Source organism: Triticum aestivum, chromosome 4B (assembly GCF_018294505.1).
Source record: "Triticum aestivum cultivar Chinese Spring chromosome 4B, IWGSC CS RefSeq v2.1, whole genome shotgun sequence".
Classification (NCBI taxonomy): domain Eukaryota; kingdom Viridiplantae; phylum Streptophyta; class Magnoliopsida; order Poales; family Poaceae; genus Triticum; species Triticum aestivum.
The window spans coordinates 403,736,270-403,757,434 of record NC_057804.1 but is presented as its reverse complement, the minus strand read 5'-3'; the positions used below and the strand labels follow the sequence as shown (position 1 = coordinate 403,757,434).

General features: G+C 46.6%; 1 protein-coding gene across 1 annotated transcript; it reads right to left on the bottom strand.

The window, feature by feature from the left end:
* Nucleotides 1-10,707: 10,707 nt before the first annotated feature.
* LOC123094893 (uncharacterized) lies at nucleotides 10,708-11,772 on the bottom strand. The gene has a single exon (XM_044516761.1). It carries the CDS (start codon nucleotides 11,576-11,578, stop codon nucleotides 10,991-10,993), a length of 588 nt encoding a protein of 195 aa, XP_044372696.1. The 5' UTR covers nucleotides 11,579-11,772; the 3' UTR covers nucleotides 10,708-10,990.
* Between the last annotated feature and the right edge of the window lie 9,393 nt (nucleotides 11,773-21,165).

Genomic DNA, 21,165 nt, shown 5'->3' with positions numbered 1-21,165 from the left:
GAAGCCCAAAGCTGGACCAAAGCCTAAAACTGAGTGATTATACTGTAAAGGAAATGGTCACTAGTAGCGGAAATGCCCTGAATATTTGGTGGATAAGAAGGATGGCAAAGTGAACAAGGGTATATTTGATATACATGTTATTGATGTGTACCTTACTAGTGTTTATAGTAGACCCTGAGTATTTGATACTTGTTCGGTTGCTAAAAATTAGTGACTTGAAACAGGAGTTACAGAATAAACAGAAACTAGATGAGGGTGAAGTGACGATGTGTGTTGGAAGTGGTTCCAAGATTGATATGATCATCATCGCACACTCCCTATACTTTCGAGATTAGTGTTGAACCTAAATAAATGTTATTTGGTGTTTGCGTTGAGCATGAATATGATTTGATCATGTTTATTGCAATACGGTTATTCATTTAAAATCAGAGAATAATTGTTGTTCTGTTTAAATGAATAAAACCTTTGATGGTCATACACCCAATGAAAATAGTTTGTTGGATCTCGATCGTAGTGATACATATATTCATAATATTGATGCCAAAAGATGCAAAGTTGATAATGATAGTGCAACTTATTTGTGGCACTGCCGTTTGGGTCATATCGGTGTAAAGCGCATGAAGAAACTCCATAAAGATGGATTTTCGGAATCACTTGGTTATGAATCATTCGATGCTTGCGAACCGTGCCTTTTGGGCAAGATGACTAAAAACTCCGTTCTTCGGAACAATGGAACAAGCTACTGACTTATTGGAAATAATACATACCGATGTATGCGATGCAATGAGTGTTGATGCTCGTGGCAAGTATCGTTATTTTCTGACCTTCACAAGATGATTTGAGCAGATATGGGTATATCTACTTGATGAAACATAAGTCTGAAATAGTTGAAAGGTTCAAAGAATTTCAGAGTGAAGTGGAAAAATCATCGTAACAAGAAAATAAAGTTTCTGCGATTTGATCGCAGAGACGAATATTTCAGTTACGAGTTTGGTCTTCAATTAAAACAATGTGGAATAGTTTCACAGCTCACGCCACCTGGAACACCACAACGTTATGGTGTGTCCGAACGTCGTAACCGCACTTTATTGGATATGGTGCGATCTATGATGTCTCTTACTGATTCACCATTATCGTTTTGGGGTTATACATTAGAGACAGCTGCATTCACGTTAAAAGAGCACCATCTAAATCCGTTGAGACGACATCGTATGAACTATGGTTTAGAAGTAAACCTAAGCTGTCGTTTCTTAAAGTTTGGAGTTGCGATGCTTATATGAAAAAGGTTTTCAACCTGATAAGCTCGAACCCAAATCGGAGAAGTGCGTCTTCATAGAATACCCAAAGGAAACTGTTGGGTACTCCTTCTATCACAAATCCAAAGGCAAAACATTCGTTGCTAAGAATGGATCCTTTCTAGAGTAGGAGTTTCTCTCGAAAGAAGTGAGTGGGAGGAAAGTAGAACTTGATGAGGTAACTGTACCTGCTCCCTCATTTGAAAGTAGTTCATTATAGAAATCTGTTCCTGTGACTACTACACCAATTAGTGAGGAAGTTAATGACGATGATCATGAAACTTCATATTAAGTTACTACAGAACCTCGTAGGTCTTACAGAGTAAGATCCGCACCAGAGTGGTACGGTAATACTGTTCTGGAAGTTATGTTACTAGACCATGACGAACCTACGAACTATGAAGAAGCGATGGTGAGCCCAAATTCTGCAAAATGGCTTGAGGCCATGAGATCTGAGATAAGATCCATGTATGAAAACAAAGTATGGACTTTGATTGACTTGCCCAATGATCGGCGAGACATTGAGATTAAATGGATCTTCAAGAGGAAGACGGACGCGGATAGTGTTACTATCTACAAAGCTAGAATTGTCGCAAAAGGTTTTCGACAAGTTCAAGGTGTTGACTACGATGAGAGTTTTTCACTCGTATCTATGCTTAAGTCTGTCTGAATCATGTTAGCAATTGCCGCATTTTATGAAATCTGGCAAATGGATAAACAAAACTGCATTCCTTAATGGTTTTCTTAAAGAAGAGTTGTATATGATGCAACCAGAAGGTTTTGTCAATCCTAAAGGTGCTAACAAATTGTGCAAGCTCCAGCGATCCATCTATGGACTGGTGCAAGCATCTCGGAGTTGGAATATATGCTTTGATGAGTTGATCAAAGCATATGGTTTTATACAGACTTTTGAAGAAGCATGTATTTACAAGAAAGTGAGTGGGAGCTCTGTAGCATTTCTAATATTATATGTGGATGACATATTGTTAATTGGAAATGATATGGAAATTCTGGATAGCATGAAAGGATACTTGAATAAGAGTTTTTCAAAGCAAGACCTCGGTGAAGCTGCTTACACATTGAGCATCAAGATCTATATAGATAGATCAAGACGCTTGATAAGATTTTTTCAATGAGTACATACCTTGATAAATTTTTGAAATAGTTCAAAATGGAACAGTCAAAGAAGGAGTTCTTGCCTGTGTTGCAAGGTGTGAAGTTGAGTAAGACTCAAGACCTGACCATGGTAGAAAATAGAAAGAGAATGAGAAGTCATTCCCTATGCCTCAGTCATAGGTTCTATAAAGTATGCTATGTTGTGAACCAGACATATTGTATACCTTGCTCTAAGTTTGGCAAAAGGAATACAATTTTGATCTAATAGTAGATCACTGGACAGCGGTCAAGAATATCCTTAGTGAGGACTAAGGAGATGTTTCTTGATTATGGAGGTGATAAAAGAGTTCGTTGTAAAAGTTACATCTGTGCAAACTTTTACACTGATCCAGATGACTCTAAGTCTCAATCTGGATACATATTGAAAGTGGGAGCAATTAGCTAGAGTAGCTCCGTGCAGAGCATTGTGGACATAGAATATTTGCAAAATACATACGACTCTGAATGTGACAGACCCATTGACTAAGCTTCTCTCACGAGCAAAACATGATCATACCTTAGTACTCTTTTGGGTGTTAATCACATAGCGATGTGAACTAGATTATTGACTCTAGTAAACCCTTTGGGTGTTGATCACATGATGATGTGAACTATGGGTATTAATCACATGCAGATGTGAATATTGGTGTTAAATCACATAGTGATGTGAACTAGATTATTGACCCTAGTGCAAGTGGGAGACTGAAGGAAATATGTCCTAGAGGCAATACTAAAGTTATTATTTATTTCCTTATTTCATGGTAAATGTTTATTATTCATGCTAGAATTGTATTAACCGGAAACATGATACATGTGTGAATACATAGACAAACATATAGTCACTAGTATGCCTCTACTTGACTAGCTCATTAATCAAAGATGGTTATGTTTCCTAACCATAGACATGTGTTGTCATTTGATTAATGGGATCACATCATTAGGAGAATGATGTGATTGACATGACCCATTCCGTTAGCCTAGCAATTGATCGTTTAGTATATTGCTATTGCTTTCTTCATGACTTATACATGTTCCTGTAACTATGAGAATTATGCAACTCCCGTTTACCGGAGGAACACTTTGGGTACTACCAAACGTCACAACGTAACTGGGTGATTATAAAGGAGTACTACAGGTGTCTCCGAAGGTACATGTTGAGTTGGCGTATTTCGAGATTAGGTTTTGTCACTCCGATTGTCGGAGAGGTATCTCTGGGCCCTCTCGGTAATGCACATCACTATAAGCCTTGCAAGCAATGTAGCTAATGAGTTAGTTACGGAATGATGCATTACGTAACGAGTAAAGAGACTTGTCGGTAACGAGATTGAACTAGGTATTGGATTCCGACGATCGAATCTCGGGCAAGTAACATACCGATGACAAAGGGAACAAAGTATGTTGTTATCCGGTTTGACCGATAAAGATCTTCGTAGAATATGTAGGAGCCATTATGGGCATCCAGGTTCCGCTATTGGTTATTGACCAAGAATAGTTCTAGGTCATGTCTACATAGTTCTCGAACCCGTAGGGTCCGCACGCTTAAGGTTTCGATGACAGTTATATTATGAGTGTATGAGTTTTGATGTACCGAAGGAGTTCGGAGTCCCGGATGAGATCGGGGACATGACGAGGAGTCTCGAAATGGTCGAGACGTAAAGATAGATATATTGGACGACTATATTCGGAGTTCGGAAAGGTTCCGGGTGATTCGGGTATTTTTCGGAGTACCGGAGAGTTACGGGAATTCGCCGGGGAGTATATGGGCCTTATTGGGCCATACGGGAATAGAGGAGAGAGGCCGAAAGGAAGGAGGCGCGCAACCCCCCTCTGGTCCGAATTGTACAAGGGGTGCGGCCCCCCTTTCCTTCCTCCTCTCCCCCTCTTTCCCCCCTTTCTCCTACTCCAACAAGGAAGGAGGGAGTCCTACTCCCGGTGGGAGTAGGACTCCCCTTGGCGCGCCCCTCCTAGGCCGGCCGCCCCCTCCCCCCTTGCTCCTTTATATACGGGGGCAGGGGGGCACCTCTAGAGGACAACAGAAGTTGATCTACGGATCGTTTCTTAGCCGTGTGCGGTGCCCCCCTCCACCATATTCCACCTCGGTCATATCGTCGCGGAGTTTAGGCGAAGCCCTGCACCGGCAGAGCATCATCATCATCACCACGCCGTCGTGCTGACGGAACTCATCCCCGAAGCTTTGCTAGATCGGAGCCCGGGGATCGTCATCGAGCTGAACGTGTGCTGAACTCGGAGGTGCCGTACGTTCGGTGCTTGGATCGGTCGGATCGTGAAGATGTACGACTACATCAACCGCGTTGTGCTAACGCTTCCGCTTACGGTCTACGAGGGTACGTGGACAACACTCTCCCCTCTCGTTGCTATGCCATCACCATGATCTTGCGTGCACGTAGGAATTTTTTTGAAATTACTATGTTCCCCAACAATTGGTACATACCCTTAGCCCCGAGGGTGAACTATTCCCTCCTCGTCATGGAGAGCGCCGGGATGATGAAGATGGCACCGCTTAGGGCTTCCCCCCTCCAGTAGGGTGCCGAAACAGGGCCCCGATTGGTTTTTGACGGCTACAGAGGCTTGTGGCGGCGGAACTCCCGATTTATGGTGCCCTCGGATGTTTTCAGGGTATATGAGTATATATAGGCGAAAGAAGTTGGTCAGGGGAGCCACGAGGGGCCCACGAGGGTGGGGCGCGCCTACCCCCCTAGGCGCGCCTCCCTGCCTCGTGGCCGCCTCGTTGCTTCATTGACGTCCACTCCAAGTCTCCTGGATTGCTTTTGTTCCAAAAAACGACTCTCCCAAAGGTTTCATTCCATTTGGACTCCGTTTGATATTGCTTTTCTGCGAAACACTGAAACAAGGAAAAAACAGAAACTGGCACTGGGCTCTAGGTTAATAGGTTAGTCCCAAAAATAATATAAAAGTGCATAGTAAGCCCATTAAACATCCAAAACAGATAATATAATAGCATGGAACAATAAAAAAGTATAGATACCTTGGAGACGTATCAGTTACATGAGAAGGTGTTGGAGTTGTTGAAGCTTGGTTGTTAGAGAAACCATAGGACATGGAAGAAAATTTGGCATACTTGAAGTCATCTTGCACTTGCCGCTCCGCCTTGGTGGCTTAGTGCACTAGCTCGATGAGGCTCGAGTATGGTTGGAAGTCGGCGATCTTCTTGATAGGATGATTGATTCCATTCAAGAAACGTGCCATAGTTTGCTCATCGTCTTCCGTGACATTGGCTCGTATCATGGCAATCTCCATCTCCTTGTAGTACTCTTCAACGGTCTTTGTTCCTTGTTTGAGGAGTTGGAGTTTCTTGAAGAGGTCGCGGTTGTAGTAGGTTGGCACGAAACGTGCTCTCATGACATCCTTCATTTGTGTCCAAGTAGTGATGGGTGGTTCACCTCTTGCCTCACGACGCTCAATGACTTGTTCCCACCATATGAGGACGTAGTCTTGGAACTCAAGGGATGCCATAGCGATCTTCTTCTCTTCCTCATAGTTGTGCGAGCGGAACATTTTGTCAACCTTTAATGCCCATGAATGGTAATCTTCGGGGTCATTGCTTCCGGAACACTTGGGCATGGTGAACTTTAGCTTGTCGTAGTGTTGCTCTTCATTGTGTTGGGGTCGGGGATGATGACGCCCTTGTCGTGGAGGATTGTCAACCTCATGTTGCTCTTGTCGTGGAGGATTTCCATTGTCTTCTTGCTCTTGGAGAACTTGAGGTTCTTGTCAAGCTTGTGGAGGAGATTGAGGAACTTGACAATGCACTAATGCTTGATAAATCCTCTCTTGAATGTCATCGCGAAGTGCTTCTTCTTGTTCGCGCCTATGGCGGTTGCGTTCGGCAACGGCGCAACTTGTGTCGTGGAGTGCACGTTGCGCATCAAGTGCTTGTGCTTCTTGCCATAGTTGTTCTTGACGTTGTGCCTCGGTATCTTGTGCGTCTTGGTGTTGTCGCACTCAATCTTCCTCTTCTTGTTGGCATTGGTGTTGCCTTTCTTGTGCTTGCGCAAAGGGACGGTGTTGATGTTCTTGCGCTAGAAGTTGCTCTTGAGAATCGATGTCGTGTAGAGGATTATGACTTGTGTGACGGTCTTGGCGCGCGGCTCGACCTAGAGTGTTTGATGTCGGTGTACTTGAGCCGGAGAGGGTGTCGTCGGAGTGTCGACTCGAGCGGCTCCATCTTGAGTAGGACAGAGTGGTAGAAGAGCGATTGATCAACAAGGCACGAATCTCATCCATTCTTGCATCGTTCTCTTGTTTGTGTGCATCGAGCTTGTTGTCGAAGTAGTCTCTTGTTCGTTGCTCGGAGAGTCGCAAGTCGGTGGCGAGATTGTCGATGCGGTCATTCATTGCTTGTTGTTCTTGATGCAAATCCCGTTGTGCACCGAAGAGGTGGCTCTTGGTGACGTAGGATGACATGTTGTCGTCTTGCTCGATGAAGAGCGGGTTGGTAGAAGAACTTGGCCTATCCATCATTCCAAGCAAATATGTGAGTGGGAGAAAGAGAAGAACTTATGCCAAATGTGCCTTGACCGATGTTGAAGATGGATCAATGATCACTTAAATGTGTAACAAGGAAATAGCACAATTGGTACAAATTCTTGTCGGTTCTCACACCTGCACAAATAAAGCTTGTAGTGGAGCTAGGTTAGGATGATGGCACAAAATTGATGCAATTGTTAGTGAGACGCGATAATGTTGGAAAAGATCGCAAATTTGCAATGCAACAAGTAGACCAAGCAAGTAGGGGTACACGGAAACACAGACGCAAATAGATAGATGGGGTCGTGCAACCAAGGAATGAGCCAAAATGTGGAGTCCACAAAAATGCTCTTGTTGCACAACACTAGAGAGACGCTAGCACAATTGCACAATAGGCGGATACAAAACTTGTGCACAACCTATAAAGAAAAAATGCAATGGCTTCTATCCCAAGTATGCTATTTGTATGATATTCCTATGATATGATCCAAGATGATCGATTATGACAATCTTAATGTCGTATGGTTCTTGCTTAAAAGCTCTTTGCTTATCTTTTCTCTTTTGCTTAAAAGCTTGTTTGGCTCTTTCTATTTTGAGCTCTTTTGATGGCCACTTGTGCAGAACTTCACGAACCAAGCTAGCAATTATGTATATGCTATGAAAACCTTGTGACACAAGAGATGATACCAAGGTATTAACACCAAGATGATGATATATGCAATGATCACTAATGTGCACAAGGCAATACTCAGTGGCTAGTCTCGATGGGTAAGTGACGCAAAAGGAAGGCTATGGGGTTATCAATGCAATTGCAAGGAATAGACAAAGATGTCGTTGAGGTTACCGCCAATGGTTTGTCTCATGTAAGCAAGGATGGATGATGATGAAGTGGTCGATGTCGTAGTGCACGGTCTTCAGTACGTTGGCGAAGATGCCGCTGCACCATGATCGGAGTTGGTGAAGAAGCGGAAGTCGTCGAAGATGCACAAACTTGCTGTCAAGGTCCAGGGGACGGAAGTTTCGGGCTGGGATGGAAGGTCTGATGGCCGGAAGGTCCGGGCAGGGTCGAAAGTACCAAGGGTCACGATTCTACAAGAACAGGAAATTGGGGATCGTGGATTTGGGCGAAAAAACTTCGGGAAAAACCCAAATCCAAAGGGGAAACAAATTTTTTGGGTGGATGGAAGGGTGGGGAAACTAGATCTACGTGCCACACACGAAATCCACGGATCGAATCCAACAAAACTTCATCACACCAACAAATCACAAAATTTTTGGGAGGGCTATTTTTTTGTGGGGATTTTCAAAATTGGGGCGAATCACAACAAAATTAGGCTAGAAAACAAAGAGGGAGGCTTCGAAATCGTGACCAACGTGGTTCATGATACCAAGATGATGTAGGGCAGAACCCTAGATGCTTGATCTTTCACGAAAGGAGCAGATCCCAGAGAGGAACACGAAGAACACGAGGGGAAACACGAGGGAAAACACGAGAGAATCACTCAAACCAACAAGATTCGGTCACACATATGCTAGATCCTCGAAACATAAAGAGATACATGATCCGAATCCAACAAAGGACGATACAAGAGGAACATTCTACTCTGAGAGGAGGTCTTGAGGGTCTTCCCATTTGGGGTCTTGAATCCACTTGAGGGATCTTCTCCGTAGAGGTCATGAACTCCTAAAGAGAAGGGGGTCAAGTGGGGAGCAAAGCTTCTCAATGAGCTACTACTTTGCTAACCCTAAAATGTAGGTAGGAGAAGAGTATATATAGTCTCGGTGGCGAAAGGTTACACGGGCCTCGGCCCAAGTCACTGCACGCAAGCATGGTCGGAAGTTCTGGGCGCTGGAGGTTCCGGGCCAGGTTCCGAGGAGGGTCTGGCCTAACCAGAGAGTTGGCACGGGAGGAGCCGGGCTGGCGTCCGGGGGGCGGAAGGTCCGGGCCAGGTTCTGGGCTGGTTCCAGGCTAACCAGAGAGTTGGCACGCTCGGCCTTGCCTGGGTCGCCGGAGGCCGGAAGTTCCGGGGCGGCCAGAGATGCCGGGGGCCGGAAGTTCCGGGCTCTGGCCGAGGTTCTGGGCTATCCAGAGAGTTGACGCCTGATTCTTCTTCTTCAGCTCTCGACTCCATGGCTTTTGCGTTGTACCTGATCACACATAGTGTTTCTGACAAAGGCCGTAGTCATGTCTCACTCGAATGCAAAGGAAGTGATGTCACCTCGGATTGAATAGGACGAGCTCTTGCTCTTGTCATGGGTCCACTTGGAGCTTGGATAGTTGACGTAGTGTCTATGGGGATGACCGTGGGATGCTCCACACCAGGATCACTCTCTTGAATATATATGATTAAAAGGTGAATGTAAGCATTTTAGATTTGGATGTGAGTGAACTTCCAATATGAGATGGAGAAGTTGAGACTTCAACAGAGCCACGTCTTAGTGAGAAAATCGAGGGGATAAAACTTGTCTGCTAGAGTGCCTATATTTGACACACCAAATGTATCATGACAAGAATCCGGGGATAAAAAAACTTCTCACAAGCTCAGTATCTTCAACGCCGAACCATTCATTTAGCTCGATCAATTGTTAATCTATAGCAATGCTGGATACATCTACTCCCTCCGTCCCATAATGTAAGACGTTTTTTGACATTAATGTAGTGTCAAAAAACGTCTTACATTATGGGACCGGGGGGGGGGTACTTTATAGTGGTGCAGTGTTTGTGTTGTTGTCGTGCTTGTTTCGACACTTCGTCATATCAACGTACCAAGAAATTGCATGGAGTAAAATACTTGTGATAATTAACATTCCAATCTGAATATAGGAAAAAAGCGACATACTCAGAATTAAATTAGAGATATCAATATCATATTTTAGGAAAAAAGATTCAATCTTCTCTAGAAGCAGTTCACCAAATAGCAACGTTGTGTTTCAAACACAATCTAATGCGTTTAAACTGTCCAAAGACTTCCTCTGGAGCATTTGGCATAGGACATCTGTGATCTCCATAATTTTCTTCATGAGATGTAGAATGAATACAAAATCAAAGAGATAATCATGTTTAAGACGCCCAATTCATCTCCACAAGAATATCGGTGTGACTGAATGCTCATTTGCTATGCTCCGTAGAAATGCAATTGTAGCACCAAACACCTTCCTCAAGCTATTATTTGACTTGAAGTGAGAACTCCATCTTGTGTCTCTCCGCCCCTTTCCCTTTATCAAGCTCACCCAATTCAACGTCGCATGCAATTTCAGCATCTTGATTTTCTAACAACTCATCATTCTGTTGAGACAACGCACTAACAACATTTATGGTAAAATTTGCATGCTGAAAATATTTAGGGACAATTTCATTCTTTCACTTATTTGTGTCTACTCTCATCTTTACTCCAAAAAATCATGTGTTCAAGTTTGCCCCTCTACCGTCTGGTGCGTTGATGGATATACCCTCCGTGATGTTTCCATCCAGCCAAAGGGTTTTGACCTTCTCCAAAGTATTCTCTGGACATTTTTACCCCTCCCTGCCTATGTCACTTACATGTGGGCCAGGAGAAATACTTTTGTTACTCACTGGATCGTTCGCAGAGCACCAGCAATGGCACGTTGACTCCCCTATTAGTGTCATTTAATCTAATTTAGTGTATGCGTAGCTGATCTTTTTCTGTTTCAATCTGTAGCTATTTGTTTTCATCAGCGAATTAAAAATAAGCCCGGAGCATCACAATTCAGGAACCATGATCCGAGATTACGAGTTCATTGCAATTCGATTAATTTTCATAGACCCACATCGCTCAACCATCCAACTAATCAATCCTATAATTACACCGGTGGCTTAATTTCACTTGCACCATCTCATCACATGCCTTTTCGTTACAGTACATGCCTTTTCGTTACACATGCAGTTGACAGAAGAAGCATTTGAACGAAGAAAAAGAAAAGGAAGGAAAAGGAAGAAGAGACTAGATCCTGATGACAAGTCAAAGAAGCCTACTCGGCTCACCTTGTCTCGTCATCCATCGGAAAGAAATTCAGAAGAGCCAATGGGACACCTTCTTGGGAATGACACGCTCTTCGATGGTGTTTAGGCTCGGCTTCCACCCCCGGCACGACAGCTCCCGGCTCAAGAACTCCGGCCGGTGCTCCTCGAACCCGTCCGCCGTCGCGGCCGTCTCCTCCCTCCTCTCCATTTCTGCCGCCGCCGCCGCCTCGTTCTTGGCCGACCGATCGGCGTCGTCGGCTTCCCGGCTCTTCCTGGACGACAGCTTCCTCCTCAGCCCGCCCGGCATTGACCTGGACCGTGCCAGCGACCGGGACGCCGTGAGCACGCGCCGCGCCTCCTCGGCGGACACCTTGCCGCGGGTGGCCGGCAGCAGGACGTACACGCCGCCCGCGCCCAGCACGTGGTCGGCCGGCAGCGGCGCGACCTTGCTGGCCCCGCCGGCGCCGCCCTTCCGCTGCTGCAGCAGGCGCGCGTCGACGACGAAGTGGCGCGGGTGGTCCATCATGAGCTCCGCCACGGACACGGGCTCGCTGAGCGCCCGCACGCTCCCGTCCGCCATCACCACCTTCCCTCCGCTCGCGCCCGCCGCCGCGCCCGCCGAGATCAGGCTCCCCATGCCGCTGCCCGCTATGCACACACGATATCTGCCTGCTCGATCGGCAATGGGCTTGCTGCTAATGGCGTGGTTGGGACGGAGGGTATTAAAACGGTGGGTGGGATAGGAGCGAATGCTTGCTGGTAAACTTTGAGGTCGGTCATAGGCGAGAATGGAAGCACCACGGACGATAGGTTATAAAAGTGTGGAGGGGGTTTAGGTTGGCCGGGCAAGAAGAGAAGAAGAAGCCAAGAAATGGCGGGTTGGGTTTGAACCCAGCTGCTCCCCGTGAAAGTGAGGTCGTTGGCGCGTTGACTCGTATTTGACGCGCTGCACCGTCACGCTCGCTTCGACTTGTTTTTCGCCGTGCCGTGCGACGTACCGTTCTCTTGTGAACGCATTTAACTTTGGGACAAAAAAATTGTCGACGGAGTACACAGCCTAACAATAAATTCTTTGGAACGTTCCTAACGATCATGAAGATTTTGGACAATGATGTAAAAAAATGAAGATTCTGGGGAACGGGAGTTGGCCGCAGGGTGTGTACGCGAGGCTTCCAAGCGTAAGTATCAGGGAAAGGGTTTATGGTAGGAGAAAAGAGAGGAAAAAAACTACTTCATCTTTAAAGAAATAAATAGTGATTTAAACGCCCTTATATTTCTGTATAGAAGGAGTATAATAGAAAGAAATAGACTCGAGAATGGGTGGTGTGGTGTGGTGTGGTGTGGTGCGTGGTGATGATCGAGTTGGGTCGGGCTGATAGATGTATGTATGCGTACTTTTTGTCTCAGCTCCGACCGAATACGACGTGCGACCATTTCGCGCTCCGGCCGGCCGGCTGCTGCGCTGCGTGCTCGTTCATTCCTCATGAGATCGGTAGCTAGCTTGGAACAGAATCCAAGTCTCCGTTATAGCACTACTGTTGTTGCATTTTTTTTTTGCGGGGGTTGCAGAGCATTAGTTGGCCGGCTAGTAGCCCTAGAATAATCCCAAGCGCGTCTGATGAAGCGGGGCCTCTCCCCTGTTGGTTTTTTTTTTTGAAACAATTCCCCTGTTGGGTTTTGCATTAAAACAAACGAGCAGCAAACTAATAGTACTACGTACTATATAGCTGTGCTGAGCTTGATGGGCTGTCTCCTGTGTGTATGCGATTTGGTTAAATGCACCTACGAAGTTGACGAGATCATGTTTGCTCATTGCAGTACCGGTGATCATCCTGCACGTCGCAGATTTTCAGACCAAAAGCATTGTGTCCGGAGACATGGGTCATCTCTAGTATCCCTCGCAAAAAATTAAATAAAGTCCATCTTCAATAATACCATGAATATATATATATAAGAAAAACAAAGACAGAAACATGTTGAGGTCAACCAATCAATGCTGGGAAATATTGGACAGGGAGAATATGGACTTCTACGGACAGAGTTTGGCAGAGTGCTGGCCCCACCGTGATGGTGGCTCCGGTACTTATTAGTATAGCATCTAGTAGTAGCTAGTGACACTCATAATTGCCATGCTTCTACTTCCAAGCATCATTGCTGCAAAGCACAGTCTATGCCAACCTTACTTTATGTACAGTAATCCTTACTCTTGACGCTCGAGTCACAACAACAGTCTTTGAGTAGTACTCTCTCCGTTTCTTTTTAGTCAGCACATAAGGTTTGGTCAAAGTCAAGCTTTGTAAAGTTTGACTAACTTTATATTAAAAAATATAAACATTGACAATATGAAATCAACATTATTAGATGCACCACGAAATGTATTTTCATATTATATAGTTTTAATATTGTAGATGTACATATCTTTTTATATAAATTTGATCAAACTTTGTGTACTTTGACTTTGACCAAATCTTATATGCGAAGTAAAAAGAAACGGAGGGAGTACCATTCGCAATCCCATGGAAACGCATGGAAGCGGTGTACATAGCCCGTGTCTGTGTCTTCTCCACACCCAAGCCACCGGGCCGTATGCTTTGCTTGAGAGGAACTTGCTTGTCTATTCCTCGATGGTCATGCTGCCTAGTTATTAATCAACACTGCAACGATTTCGTAGTAGTTCTTTTGCTTACTTTTTGTGATGGAGCAGTAATATCAATGGTGCAGTTGCTAGTACAAGTGACAACCAATCTATTTCGTGCTTATGGTGTGCTACCTCCTTTAAAAAAAATCTGCATGCTGCATGCATCGTTCGGATACAGAGGTTGGGGTTATCCTTCTTAAAAAAAATGGTGTGCTACCTTTGTACTGGTTTATTGGTCTCATCATATTTTTGTGTCAAATTTTGACTATAATTTTAACTAACAAAATGTTAATGCATGTCATAAAAATAATATCATTGAAAACTATGTTAAATACGAATTCAAGGATATATTTTTTGTGACATGCAATAATATTTTATTAGTTAAATCTTTAGTTAAAATTTGATCCAAAATACAAAAGAGACCAATAAACCAGGACGGAGATAGTAGTTGTTGCTAACTTGCACGAGTTACAAGTCACGGCTAATCTACCCCCGTCCTAGCAAACGAATAAATTGCATGCATAGCTTAGAGCATTTACAGTCGGACGCCCCAAACCCACTTCAAACGCCTAGACAGTCCGCCCGGTCACTGGCCAATCATGAAATTTTGACTCGGACAAACGCCTCAAACGGGCCTCAAACATCCTGGCTGACCGACACCCCTCATATTCAGCCCAAACATGTGGCGGATAAAGGGGTGCCGGGCGCGCCTGGGCGCGTCCGCCACGCCGGACCCGACCCACGCTGGCCACCCGACCCCACATATATTCGTCCACGTCCGTTCGCCCGTCCAAACCCTAGCCACTTCATACTCCACTTCTCTCGACTCCCTCCGCCACCAAGCTCACCTTCGGCGATTTTCGGCCTTTTTCGGCATGATGGGCAGCAGATCTGACTTCCACCAGTGTGGATCCATCGACTGGGGTGTCATCCCGTGTGGGTTGGAAGAGGCAATAGCGGTCCGCATTGCACTCCGCCGCTCCTGGGAGGACAGCGCCCGGTCGACAGGCGGATCTATCCGGTGCGACTCCATAGTGTCGGCTCAATGGGCGCTCGGATCCTCTGGGGCTGGATCATCGCAGTCCCGGCAGCCAGAAAATCTCTCCTTTCCCATCACCGGTCGGGCAGACATGTTAGTAGTGATGAAGTAGACAGACGATGTGTGTAATGCATCGTCGTAGTCGCATGAGTTTGTATGGATTTAAGATATGATAATTGAGGTGTCCGGTCGTGAGAAGGTAAATTTGAGGCCTGACCGGTTAGTGCGGGTATTTGAGGGGCCGGATTTGCAAAGTTCGGTTGTAGATGCTCTTACCAAGACATTGCTTAGTACTTCCTCCGTGTACTGAATCAGCGTCACTTATTTTGAGACCGAATGAATAGTACAGTACTCCTAGGAGATTTTTTTAGCACAAATAATAGATGATTGTTTCTGGCTCCGTTTGGGGACACTGTTATAGTAGCACTAGTGCACTACCCATCGCCATCCCCTGTCCAAGAAGAAAGGTCACATCAAATTAGGCAGCACCATGAGTCAGTTTCTTCCGGGGTCTAGCTGCATGCTCAACAGCTCAAGTGAGGCCAAGGAGCGACAGTATGGCGTGCGACTTGAGCCCTGGCCAACCTGCTGCCGTAGCGACGGTGGTCGATAGGAATCCATGGTGGCTTCGGTCTGATCGGAGAGGGATGTGCACCAACCAGGTCAGCACGAAGCTTCGATCTGCAGCTGCAGCCTGCAGGAGGCATGCTAATAAATCTAGTCAGTCCAAGTAACTTGTCTCCTCCTTGGACCAGCCGGCACGTTGTAATCTACTAATAATCCAGTTCGACCAACCGGCGCCCTGGTTGGTCCGGAACCCAACTCTCCCCTGTTTGAAAAGGACACTTCGCTTCTTGCTCAAGCGATTCTGTTGCTTTGCACGCATCAGTTGAAGGGTCATGCACACATATTCTAGATGTACTCTACTATATATGGCTTTGCATTGCATTCATATGATCAGAAGGGGGAAAAAATCTAAAGAAAGATCTGCTTGCATTAGTTATCTCATGCCAACACTGGGTTTCCTTAGTTGTAACCTTGCAACAAAACAGGTGGTTAGTGTTTAGGTCGTGATTGCTTGCTAGTATAAGTATTCCGTTTGCAATATATGGCGTGATTCATGTGCCATGCCACTTTTGTTTGATTAAGCATTGTACGTCTCTACTCTACTCTACGTGGGAGTGGGACGTCAGTTTGACCAAATGAACTAAACCTCACAATCCATGCGGTATGTAGAGTTAGAGCATCTCTAACAGACGCCTTAAAAACACGCAAACTGTAAAAATCCGGCGACTATATGGGTTTGGCCCTTTTTTGGGCCAGACCAGAGCCCGTATAGTCTCCCGGCCCATAAATCTACAGGTTTGCAGCTAGAATACGGGTCGGAACCCTATCCGCGCGCAGCCGCAATCCCCGTCTCCCCTCTCCTCTCTCGATTCCTCGCCGCCGGTGACTCGAATCCGCCGCCGCAGCCACCATGTGGCGCGGGTGTGGAGCTCGGGCCGCCGCTCCGGCGGCAACGACGACCCCGAGCGGCAGCGCTGCGTCAAAGCCAACGGCGCGAGGAAACGAGTCACCCGAAAGTACACGAACTGCGGCCTAGAGGCGCCGCCGTCGCTCCTCCGCCCTGAGACAGAGGAGTACGACCACATGAAGGCGCGTCTATCCTCTGGCGTGGCAGCTCCTCCGCCGCGGGCAGCTCCGTCAGGGATTCGAGCTCCCGTACGTCGCTCCTCATGCCGGTGAAAAGGGAGCCGGAGGAGCTCCCGCCGCTTCGCGTGGTGAAGTGGAAGCTCGAGGCGGATCCGGTGTGGCCGGGCGGTGGCATTATCGGGCCGGAGGATTTTCACCCCTCGGCGGAGGCAGACATCTTCGAGCGGGCCATCGTCTCGCGCAGTGCGCAGGAGGAGGAGGAGGCAGAGCAGCGCCGTCGACAAATAGCCGACCGCGACGCAGTCCTCCTCGAGTAGGGGCTCTTGAAGGCGCAGGACTTCGACAAGAACTTGGACGCATGGCGCCGCGAAGCCAAGGAGCAGGATGACATGTACGCTGACCTTGTCTCCTCCTACTCCGACCACTGAGCTCCTCCACCGCTGCATCGTTACCGCCGCACCCGGATGGCTCCGGTGAGCCAAATTTTGGCAGTAGGGTTTACGATGGCCGCCGCTCCTCTGATCTATTTTGTACAAATAGATTATGTATGAAATATGTATGATGATCAAGAACTATGAACGCTACTAGTTCTACTGAAGTTGTTCGATTTCTGTCGTGAAGTTTTGATTTCAAAATTTATAGTTTAATTTTCGCTTTTTGTTCTGCCGCGGCTGTTTTTGGCCCGCATCCAAGGCATTCCGCGAACTATAAACTCACTTTACAAGTCCGCGATTTAAGGAGTCTGTTAGAGATGCTCTTAGGGCATCTCCAACACCGACCCTCAAACCTCCCTGTTAGAGAGAAAAGAGAGGTGTTAGAAGGGATACAGAGGGATTTATGGAATCATTGATTATTGCTTGAGCCTCATGGGCATATATATAGGAGTACATGATCTTCTTGGAGTACAAGGCAAGCTACAATACTTCCTAGTCTATACTATGTTTCCAATCTAATCACGATACTCAACGTCCCCCGCAGTCACAACGGTAGTGACGTAGTTGGTGAGATGGGAGAAGAATCAGAAGGTAAGCCGACGGACATCCCCAAACAGTCATAACAGTCGATGCATCGCAGAAGTCATGGCTGGAGTGGAAACCGACAAGGTTGCTCAAGCAAGGTGATAGCCCTTTGTGCTGATGTCGAGGTAACCGAGAGTATAGGGTGGTGTAGCCGTGATCGAGGTAGCCGGGCGAGGGACGCCGTGGTCGATGTCGAGTCGGGATGGCCGGTGTCGAGGTAGTCGCCATGGGCCGGGAAGAAGAGCGGCGGTGGCGGCCTCGGGAGGTAGAGGCTAGGTTAGAAGCGCGGCGGCGGTGCTTGAGATAGGCGAGGAAGAAAATGACAGCTTGACGAAGACAAGGAAGGAACTCGAAAGAGCTATCCTGACCCTTTGAATGTAAAGATTGCCTGCAAGGGAGAGAGCTTCACAGCATGCGTGAGCTTCTAAAATCTCCAGGTCTACCAGCCCCTGAAAACAAGTGAGTGAAGCACCATATATCTTCCATTAGCATCATGGCAGGTTGCATCACAGAAAAAAAAACTCATTCGCCATGGCGAGATACGGCAACATCCACATTTATCTTTGTTCCTCCAATTAGTGATTTTATCCATCTTAGCACTCTTGGGTTTGGACTAGCCACAATAACCCTTTTGCTGTCTGGAGCAAGCGCTAAACCTTCTAGGAAACTCTTAAGAAAAGTTCTGGTGGACAATGGGCTCTATTAGATTTGTCCGTGCTTCACTTTTCATTGCATCCATCAAATTGCCCATAGTGTAACAAGGACTTCAACAAAATCTTGCTCACTCATAGTGTCCTGTGGATGTGCCAACCACAATTCCGCATCCGAAGAAGTGCATGCAATAACATGTTCAACAAGCTCCTCTTCCATCAGTGCCCACACACACTTAGACATCTGACACTTAACTAGCACATGATGCCAAGAGTCGACTGAAGCATTACAAATCGCACATAAACCATCTTCAGAAATATGCCTCCTCTTCAGAGTTTCGTCGGTAGGTATACTGTTTTTTGCCAAACTCCACGCGAATGATCTCACTTAATTTGGCCGGCACCTTGGTTGACCATAGCTTTGTCTATTGTTGCTGCGACTTCCCCATGTCTGAGCTGCTCGGTCTAGCATCCAACCAATCACCCCTTCTTCTTTTTGTGTTAGCAAGCATGTGGTAGGCGGATCGAACTAAAAAGTCCCGAACCTTTCATAATGCCAAGCCAGCAGTCATCACTCAAGGCCGTGCTCAGCGGAATATTCAGAATAGCTTGCGCGTCCATCGGACACAAGTGCGGATTGACTGCATCATAGTTCCATGTATGAGAATGTTTATCAATTAGCTCTGAAACAAATTCTAGTGGATTTGCCGAGACTGGGAAAAGGGTCCGACACATATTATTCCTAGGTAACCAGTTACTCCAAACCTTAATCGATTCCCCATTCCCGATGCTCCGTGTGTGGCCCTGCTTGAGCACCGGGAGGCCGACATGAATCACCCTCCACACCTGGAATGGGTGATTACCCAACTCTGAATATAGCGCACAACAGTTGGGAAATAGATAGATTTTAAGGTTCGCACACTCAGCGAATAGTTCACTTGGGATGGCTCGATCGAGCGAACGAATGTGGCTCCCCAACATGGTCGCTCCTACCCATTCCTCAATGACTAGCCAGCGTGGCTACATACCCAAAAAAGGCCAGTTCCAGTTCATTCATCTATACTACTATTAAACAAGTAAACATATTCATCGCTAAGTGCACCCAGTCTAGCCTACACATAACAACACAGAAGAATTACAACCTCCTTATCAGATCACATAATTTCATCTAACCGTCGATATTACAGTAACCCACATCAAAAACTTCGTTTAGCATTTTTTTCTGGGCGGACAAAAACTCCGTCATTCCCACGTTCGCAAGAGTAGCAACAAGGGATCCCACGCTGCGTAATTAGCGCTAACGCCTTGTGTGATGAGAGGCCACAGGCCCGTTGTGCGCTCACGACGGAGAACTTTACAGTGCATCAGCCAATGGCTGCTCCGGTCGCTGCCCCTACATATGAGGGCGCCACACGCCGAGAGGTCAAGGGAGTGGCCCATCATTGTCGTCCTCCTCTACTTGGTGGCCTCCATGGATGCAGAGACCATATCGCCAGATCCCTGCTGGCCGACCGAAAGGGTCCCAGGAGGACGGCTGTCAGCCGGAGCCTCCCCATCGACCTCCAACAGTCGTCTGATACCCCATTGCTACTGTCACGTCGTGCACCTTCCCAACCAACGTCGTCGACAGCCTCACGGATGTCGACATCGCCGAGCTTCCTCCCCTTCCTCCCTACTCCCTTGCCGGACCTCCCCGGCTCCCAGCTTCCTGTGCGCAGCACCGGCGCGGTCCCGGTGACCTTGTTGACACCTTCCCGAGCAGGCGACCCACTCGCACACGGCTCTCGAGTGCACCAGGTGCTTGTGGTATTGCCTCAAAGAGTGTAGTGTTAATCTTTTCGGCCAAGGTTTGCAAAAATCACTACGTCATCAGCGTAAAAACTAACACGCAGCTTGACCTCTCGCGCTGGCAGTGGAGCTAGTATCTCATCCTCGATAACTTTGGCGATCAGACGGTGCAGAGCGTCAGTTGCGAGGATGAATAGCAGCGGCGACAGGGGGTCACCCTGCCTGAGCCCGCGGCGATGTCTAACTGAAACTCTTGGTGCCCCATTAACCAAGAAATACGATGATGTGGATGACAGAAGCAAAGCAATCCAGTCTCGCCAGCGTGCACTGAACCCCATCTCGCGAAGAAACTCAAGGATCAACTCCCAAGATACAAAATTGAAGGCCCTTGTAACATCTAACTTGATTAGAAGTGCTGGTTTTCTCTTGTCGTGGAGGGAATAGACGAGGTTTTGGATGTACAGGAAATTATCATTTAGGCACTTTGTCTTCATAAACGCGCTCTGCGCCGGCGAGATGAGCAAGCCAACTTTCTCTGACAGACACATGAAGAACCTTAGCGATCAGTCCTGAAATCCCCCATTGCTTCGGCACCATCCTTTTTTGGCAGCAGCGCGACAAGGGCCGAGTTGATCCCAGCAAAGTTTGCTCCCGACAAACTATGAAATTGATGAAAAACATCCACGATCTCTTCCTTGATTATGTCCCAGTAGCTACAAAAGAAAATACCGTTGAAGCCATTAGCCTCGACGCCTTCTCCGCCGGGGAGGCCAGCACGGCCGCCTTCCGTAAAAGGGTTGTCGAGCCCTCCACCGGCCACCGTGGGCAGCTACAACTCAGGCTCCACTGCCATGTTACTTTTTATGAATGTTGTCTTCTTGCACGCTTCACTGTCGCGTTTAAGGGTTATATGTGTTGAGAGCGTTTCGTGGGCCGCTTGCGCGGACGTGGAGTTTCATGCCGTGTTAAGTAGTGCATTTGGTGGGTCACCCGTGCGGACGTGGAATTTCATACCGTGTAAGTAGTTCGTTGTGGTATGTCTACTTTGGTTTTTGCCCGATTTTTGTAATGGACAACGCTAACGCCCACACGTGTGGTGGAAGACAAATCCGCCCACACGACCTATAACACACAGACTGCGCCACGTCACGGCATGCATGTGAAAATATTTTTGGATTTTCAATTTTTTAAATGTTTTATCTTTTAAATGAAAAATCTGATTGAAGATCCGTTTTCACCATTAAATCTCTCGCGACGAGATCTTCGAAACTAGATCTCATATCAATGTATTTTGATGATTTTTTAGTTAAAAGTTGTCATGTCTATTGCACATGAATTGCCAAGGTATTTACACTGAAGTTGTCATGATATGTTTCAGCTATTTTCTTATACATTTAAAGGTAAATTTTGACATAGTATAAAATAGGGAATTAAGAA